Raw genomic sequence first — 8,730 nt, 5'->3', positions numbered from 1 at the left:
TTATATAAATTTTTTTTTCTCCAATGGCAGGCACTGAATTTGAATCTTTGCCTATACTATGCCAGAATTGTTGCTCATTTCGCGTTACCCAGTGGGCACCTGTGAACCAAAGTCACGGAGGTGAGCAACATTGCCCACGCCACACTGCCACAAACCCGTTTATAGGGTGGGCCACATTCACACATCATACACACACACAACAGAGGACAGCACAAAGAGAGAGAGAAACATCCATGCACAGAGCGGGATTCGAACCCGCAGCCTATGGCTTCGCAATCAGGCACGCTAACCGCTCGGCCACCTGGCCGGCAGGGTTAACCTATTGAAGATATGATAACCTATATGTTTACCTATTGAAGGGTTGAGGGATCCTTCAGCATTATTGGTATGCACTGCAGCAGCACCCAAGTATGGGTTGATGTGAAATTCGTGCTCATCGTGTTGCACATCAGTCTGGCCAGAGTGAGGGTCCACATTGGTGGCCTGGGCGGAGTGGCGGATGGTGTGGCCCCCGAGAGCATCCTTGCCAACTGCTGTCTGCTGTTTTAGAGCTCCAGTGGGACTTTTCACATCAGTGAGGGTGTATGAAATGTCACCTTTGGTATGCTCAGCAACAGCAACTGTGGGTGCAACAGGCACTGCTTTGGCAACGATGGGATCATAATGGTAAGATGATCCAAGAACACTCAAACCAGGATAAACTGCGGGATAATTGGGAGTTGCTGCCACGCAGGTTAGCAAAAAGGAAAGAACCTATAGTGGATAAGTTGAAAAGTTTGAATGTTAATTAAACATATAAACAACAAAATAAACATATCAATGTGACCACTAAGCTGTAGAAATCAGTTATTTTATATTATATAAAGTACAGGGCCTGGAATTATTCAAAATTATCAACTAGAAGAAAAAGGTGACGAGCAATAAAGATCTCTTCGTCCAAGAAACAACTCTTTCGACAAGGAAATTTTTAAAAAAAGTCATAGTTTAAGTGCCTTACACTTAAAGTAATGCGATTATTTCAAACTATTTATATATTTTTGCCGTGAAGAATCATCTGGGCTTCAGAACAGATAAATAACATAAATATTTTAAAAGTTATAAAACTTTTTGAAAAACCTCCAATTCGGCATTATTTTTCCTCCTTGATGAAAAATATCAAAATCACTGCCGTATTTTCATTTTTTGCAAATTTTTATGAGCCCAAGAAAAGCAGCAATAACAACAACAACAATGTTTTTGTACGCGTAATGCTATTTATTTTTCGATTTCTAATAAATCAAGCCAAAACAACGAACAAATTAGTTGATAGAATGAAGGAAACAAAATTTTTAACTTCGACGATACGGAAGCCGTTTATGCTCATATTACGTCAAAAGAACAAGAAAAACTGTTGATTTCGTTCTTTAACGTAGGAGCAAATCACTTTATCTGCAGATTTGGTTATTAAAGTAAGCATAAATGGCTTTAGTAGTGACATGAATATTAATTAGTTGTTGTTGTAGTTCATTTACGTCGCACTAGAGTTGCACAATGGGCTATTGGTGACAGTCTGGGAAACATCCCTGAGGATACATGCCATCGCAGTTTTGATCCTCTGCAGAGGGGATGGCACCCCCGTTTCGGTAGCCCGACGATCTAAACGCGAAGTCGAGCACTTTACGGTAGAACAGTTTAACTAGGACTCATAGCGCACACCCTCGGTCCCTACGCAGACTGGTCCAAGTGGTCACCCACCCGCACACTGACAGCAACCAGTGTTGCTTGACTTCGGTGATCTGTTGGGAACCGTGTCTTAACGATCAGTCCACAGCGGGACATTAATTAGTAAAAACAAGATGGCTTACAATGAAATTTATTTTTTTTTATAAATGCATCATTTTTCTAACATTTATTTTCACAAAATAAAAATAAAAAGTTGAATTATGTTCGTTAATTAAACTTTTCAATTTTTTCAATTCAATTTCAATATTTTTATTAATATAGTGTGGTTTAATTTCAGTTCTAAACTAGCAGTTCGTGAAATTAAACTCTTTTCTTTTTTTTACATTTTTACGCTGTAGCTACAGCACTGTTCACAAAGAATTCAATATTTAACTTAGGGCTGCGATGACTCAGAGGACAGAGCGTTCGCCTTCCAATGAGGTGTGCGGGTTTGAATCCCAGCGATGGCGTGTTGATACGAATTCCGCATCCGGCTTGCACCGACCACAGTGCTGACTTAAAATATTCCCCAGTGGCAGACGGATCATGTAAGAGTCCCCTTACCATCAGGCTAACCGTGGGAGTTTTTCGTGGTTTTCCCCTCCATATGACGCAAATGAGAGTTAATTCCACCTAAAAGTTCACCTCGAAGGCAAATTTCTCCCTCTACTTCATCCAGAAGTGCCCTTGTCTTCGTCTTCTGTATTGGGTTCAAAATTACAAATCTACGGAGTTGAATATTAGTAGTCACAAACACAAAATTGGGTAAGCTGTTCAACGACGGTTATTAAATATTTACCCTAAAATTGGGATATCGTTATTAAATACTTAAATTCAGGTCCCCCCCTCACGCTTTTCTTTCGAATAAATAACAGTGAGAAAAAGACAATAAAATTGTAATTTAGTCTAAGAAATTAGAAAAACAGCACTAACAGAAAATTTTTGGGAAAAAAGTAAATGCACCTGAGTTACAGCTCTAATTATCATAAGGGATGAGTTACTCTGTCTAAGATATTGGTTATTTAGTAAAAAGTATTATCAATGAAAAGGTAGACTATCACATAATATTAGTTTATTATATCTTAAAACCAGAGAGAGAAATATATTAATAAAATAAAATATTTAATCGGAAAGTCTATTCTCATTTCATCTTTTATCTAAAGCTTCTGTTTATCTTTTTGAAAAAATAATTGCTTATAGAAACAAACTAAACAAACAAGATCGGGTACTTCTTTTTCTTTCTTATTTCGTTTCTTAATGATTAGGCGAGCTCATATCCTTAGATCGAAGAATATATGAAGTACTATGAGTTTCGGAATAAAAATTTTTAGTACTAGCAATTTTAATTCAATTCCACTTTTAGAAACCAAAAAGGACCAGAAGTGTGTTTGGTGCTTGTAAAAATTAGTTCCTTTTTATACATTTTTAATATTATTGTGGGGTGGGTAGTTAACCAGTTCCGGGTCACCAATGTGGGGAGAGTTGTTATCGACAATGCCAACCTTCATCTATGAAAAGGTACTCCACCATAAAATTAAGTTGACATTGCTTATGTAGTAGTGAATAATAATTATATTTTTGCAATGGTAGATACACTACAATTATCATTATAAACTCGTTATTTACCCAAAAATAAGGGGATTACAATTAAATATTTAAATAAAGGTTTGCTTTGTTGGAATCTGACGATTATTAACATTATTTTCTTTCGAACAAATTTTTGTTTAAAAAAATAAATAAATAAATAAATAAGAGACAGATATTGAAAAATTAACATAAGAGGGAAGAAACGAAATCAATATTTTTTCATTCGAAAAATTACAAATATAATCATCTTAAAAAAATTTTAAGAATTTGGTTTATATAAGATTTATAATTTACCCATACCCTCTTGTATCTTACTATGTATAAAAATCTAATGATGGTGTCGCAGTTTTCCATTGTTGTCAATACATTTTAAAAATCATGCTGGAAAAATCACGTGGTAAGATCCAGTTTTCCCACATTAATCTTCATACTCGTTTGGTTGTTATAAGCATAAAAATTGATGCAAGTCACAAATCCATTGTATTGCTATAAATATTTTTATTTCCCTAATTTAAATGTTGAAACAACCTGTACTCACCACATTTGTTTATTTATTTATTTTTCATTTTCTTCAAATGAAGAGCTTGCAAACCGACAGAGTTAAGTAACTAAAAAAAAATTAAATACTCGTATTTAATCAAAAAGTCTATTGTTATTTTATCTCACGTCTGAAGCTCGTGTTTTGGAAAGTAATTGTCTTATAGAAAATAACGGGAACTTTTTTTAATGGTTCCGTGAACTGATACCTTTAGAACGAAGAGTAACAGTAGAAGCACAATTAAGTCTCCGAAGTTACCGAATGATATGATCTGTATCAGTTATTGAAGGACATGTTATTTCTGTTACGTGAGAATTTCAATTAAGGTGTGTCTCTTTATTCAAAAGAATCTTTTTATTCTACTCTATAAACGGAAGTTTATTTTGTGTATGTCCTTGGAATTTTACAGTAATTTATCGTAATGAGAACAGGAAACCTACAGATTCAAACCAGTTTTGTAAGGGAATGTAAACATATAAGTAATCAAATCTTGAGACAGATAATTATTAACTAGTTTTTCTACAAAATCACTTTTTATTGAATAGTGTACGTAAAACTATTTTATTCAGTTTACACATTTAAATCAAAGCCTTATGTATTCAAAATCTAAAAACTAACTTATCTTGTTATTTATTTATAATTAGAGTCAAATATTTAACCGAAGCTTAAAGATAAATTTGATAAAATGTTTAAGAGAAATACTGATTTAAATTAATATACCTCTTAAACATAACATTAAAACAGCGAATTAATTGCAGACTTATTTTTATGTTTTCTTCATTTAAGTCTAATTATAGAAAAAGCTTGAATGTAATAAGCTTAAAGAAAACACTCATAAATTTTTCTGCGAGCAGAAAAATTAGGTAGATTATTGATTTTGATGATTTCAGCGATAGAGAATGCGGATTATTATTATCATTTAAAAACATTATTATTGAACTTATTGATTATTTAACTTCGTTTAGCGAAATTATGTAGTTAAAATAAATATAATTTTAAAATAACGAAAATTTATCTACTCTCTTATGGAACTAGTGAAATTAGACAAACATAATCTTAAATTAAAACCAATATAATTATCTATATATTGATTTGTAGGATCACACGATTCATTTCTAAACTTCGTCAATACATTTCTTCAAATTCGAGTTCATGTCCACACTTTTAGTTCGAAGGTAGACCTCAACAGAAAAACAGCATTTAACAGCTTTAAACAGCGTACTTTTAGCTTTGTCTTTGTAGCATAAATCACGACAACATAACATAAAGATACGTGGGAAATCTCCCTATGGTATTTACTAACCCTTTCGAGCCGACTGTCACAAATACGTGCCAGCGTAAAACCGTATCAATCGGGGTAGAAAGATAAAACTGGTAATCGAAGTATTTCTTTAGCAGTTTATTTGTGGGCTGAGTTAAAATTCTTTGATTTATTTAATTCATCATTACTTTGTTCAAAATAAAACTATTTAGTTATACTTTGAATTAACATTGATTATATATAATTAAACGAACAATAATTAAAGTAAAAGCAAAGTTAGTCTGTCAAATTAGCAACGACTGCATTTAAGTTACCGTTTTTTATTAAATTCCAACTTGATTCTGATTTTGTACGAATGCTTTTCTGAATCACCCGTCCCCAAGGGGTTAAGTTTACATGGCAAAGTTAAAGCTTTAGAATCTCCTGTTCCTATCTATTCAGTATCAGCATTTACAAAGTTAAAGTGATGCAGTTAAAATAATATCACGTGATTAAAAAACTCCTACTTTAAGCCTTTTTTTTCTTTATTATTTTTTTTTTTACAAATAGTACTTTCCAGAACCCTGGGATCCGTGGCAGAGCTAAAAGGCTTCTGAGAGTAAAGACATTCTTATAAAATGCAAATAAAAAAGAAATCGCCATTTTCTTAAAAAATAATAATAATTTTTCTCACAAAAATGTGTTGAATAAATTATGAAAAGGACCTCGATTTGTATGGAAAAAAAATTATTAGTAATTCTATCATCTCGCTTTTTAAATCAAAATAAAATAATTTAATTCGTTAATAATGAAATAGATTTCCTCAATAACCATTTCCAACGTCTTTAGCAATTTTTCTAACTTTTCATTTCAAAAGAAACCATAATTCTATTTTAATTCTATTCATATTCTATTTTAATAATTTTCAGCTTATGGATGTACACCAAAAACGTTATTATAGCTAGACTACATAAAATTCCAGAACTGCAAATTTAACTTTCAGACATAAAACTTAATTTAAAAGATACAAAAAAAATCATTCATTTTATTACTTTTTTTATATACAAAGTAGAATTTTATTGGTTAATACATTCAAAATTGTGTTTATTTATAGAATTGAGATTTCAAGACAAAAGAAAGTTGATCATATAGGATTGCTTAGCTGGAGAAAAAAAAATAGGCAACCGCTGTTCTAAACTATTAACAGGGTATGTACTACTTTTTAAATTTTCAGATTCATAACTTTTCATGACTATCCATGACTAATTTCAAGAATTATTCATGGCTTAACGAAGTTACTATTTTCTCCAACAAAAACACAACAATAAATTTAAAAAGGCATTATAATAACATTAATTGAAATGATAGGTATAACCAAAACTGTTAGTCTCTGCATCTTCATATTTGAAGATTTTAAATTTAAAAAACAGAGTAAAGAAGGAGTTGAAGCAATAAAATAGTAGCTGGAAAAATACAAAAACAAATAATCTTTGTATTTTGTTCTTCGGAAAGGAAAGAAATACTCCTGATTTTTCTGTTCTGATTTCGGAATAAAAAAAATTAGCCAACGACTGGCTTGCTTCAGCTAGAATTGCAAATTGATAAAATAAAAATAAATAAATAATAACAAAAACTCTGAAATCACAGAAGTTTAAAAGATAACTCGCTCTAGAAATGAGTTTTTTTTTTTTCTTCATTTTTTGAAAAAACGCCATAATTTTTAAGGAACATGATAAAACATTTTATATTTAAATAAAAGATGACTGTGAGTAGGGATTTTGTTACAAATTCAGACATTCGAAACACCGTAAATTGAGTGGTTAGGGGTAATCCCTTTTTTTTTTTAAAAAAAACTACATTTTTTGGTGACCTAACTCCATGACTTTCCATTTTTTTTTTTTTTTTAAATAGTTAAAATCATGACATCTCATGACAAATTCAATACCGAAATTCATGACTTTCTATGATTTCTCATGACTTTCCAGGTGCGCAGATTTCCTGTATTAACAGTTGTTCTTACAAAGTTACAGCGGTACTTATAAAATGTTTCTCCGAAAAAAAGAGGGGACAAATATATCTACTTGTCAGTTGCCGAAACTTGAAATTTTTGCTAAAATGTTACTTTTCATGTGTCCCGTTTTGCAAGATTTGAAAAAAAACTTACCAAAACAATCATAGTTTCCTCTTCAAAATCTATCTCTTATCCACTAATGTATGTATAATGGCCTTATCAGCCATATGTCACGTTTTTATAGTAAATTAGTTATGCAGTGGCCGGCTGTCCTTCAAACATTCGAAGCGGGACCACCCCACTTGAAAGGAAGGAAGGAAGGCACTCCAGTAGATCTTGACCTAAATAAGCGTCTGTGTAAGAAAACCGATTTTTATGGGCGGGTGTTTGTTGGTTTTTGTTTACACGAGAATATTCAAAAAAATACCTCGGACAGGATAATGAGTCATCTTTAGTTTCATTTTTATAGAATTGCCCATTGTCCCCCTTTGTCATAAATTGATTGAAAATACAGATCATTGCACCCATGTTTTCTTCTTGCCAGAAATAGTTATTAATTTCTTAATTGTATACTTACATTTTTTTAAAAGCTCACGTAATGTTTCACTATTGAATGCAAGTTCACAAAAGATCAGATGTGATTTAAACATCGTAGGCGTTTACTTTTCTTTTTCTTCTTTATTATTGTATGAATGATTTTGAACTATACCTTCTAATTATTAACCTTGGTGTTGTTCCTGATTGTAGGGGTGTGGGAAAGGTGGAACATGGGAAAATACCGTTCCCCCACCTTAGTTAAGAAAAATAGCCAATTTTGCGGGCAATATACCAAAATATTGCGTGCAATATATTAAAAAAAAATGCTTTAACGTTTCAATGGACTCACTGTAAAGGTATTTATGTCGAAGAGTTAGGATTGGACGCTTTAGGATGTACGAAAAAGATTTTTTAAACCTCTTTTTGCCTAAAAGATACCTTATTAGTACCATAAAAAGATGTATCGAAAGGTTTGTGAGCAGAAAAAATATCTTAGTGGCTAATTGACTTCAAAATTACACTGATTTAAGAAAACTGCATTCCAAATTATCATTATTTATTCATTTATTATCAAACTACATAGCGTATTAGAGGGTCAACTTAGGTCCTGTTGGTCAACTTATTAGTACCTTAAAAAGACAAATCCAGAGGTATATGAGCAGAAAAATTATCTTAGTAATCAAATTATGTGTTTTCTCGCAGTCTACGGCGTGTGTCCAGATAACTTCAAGTAGGTCAAACATGAACAAATCTTCACTGATTGACTTCAAAATTAAACTGGTTGATTAAAACTTCACTTAAAATTATCACTATTTATTTATTAATTATCAAATTTCATCACGCATGATGGGGCTCCATTTTCTGCTGACTGCACTTGTCAACAGATTTTCAGTTCAATATTGACTTTTTTTCGAGTCGTGACACTAATAGTGAGGGAATGATATTTTATTTTAATGCATGTTTTTGAATCATTCCCTCACTTCAGCGTCATTCCCTCACTTTATACACTAGTGAGGGAATGACGAATTCAATAAAATTTAAAAATAACAGTTAGGCCTAATTAATTTCTGAAGTCAATCACATACAATTATATTCATACAAGAAAGCAACATATAA

General features: G+C 32.0%; 1 protein-coding gene across 1 annotated transcript in view; it reads right to left on the bottom strand.

Moving 5' to 3' along the window:
• LOC107440163 (uncharacterized) overlaps positions 1-7,455 on the bottom strand; it is an 11,965-nt gene extending 4,510 nt beyond the window's left edge. Inside the window, exons 1-2 of the mRNA XM_016053005.3 lie at positions 7,231-7,455; positions 351-753 (exon numbers count right to left, since the gene is read on the bottom strand). Coding sequence (XP_015908491.1) covers positions 351-753; positions 7,231-7,242 — 415 coding nt within the window. The 5' untranslated portion in view covers positions 7,243-7,455. The remainder of the gene's footprint in view (positions 1-350; positions 754-7,230) is intronic.
• Between the last annotated feature and the right edge of the window lie 1,275 nt (positions 7,456-8,730).

Source organism: Parasteatoda tepidariorum, chromosome 2, assembly GCF_043381705.1.
Source record: "Parasteatoda tepidariorum isolate YZ-2023 chromosome 2, CAS_Ptep_4.0, whole genome shotgun sequence".
Lineage (NCBI taxonomy): Eukaryota > Metazoa > Arthropoda > Arachnida > Araneae > Theridiidae > Parasteatoda > Parasteatoda tepidariorum.
This window is presented reverse-complemented; position numbering and strand designations above follow the sequence as displayed.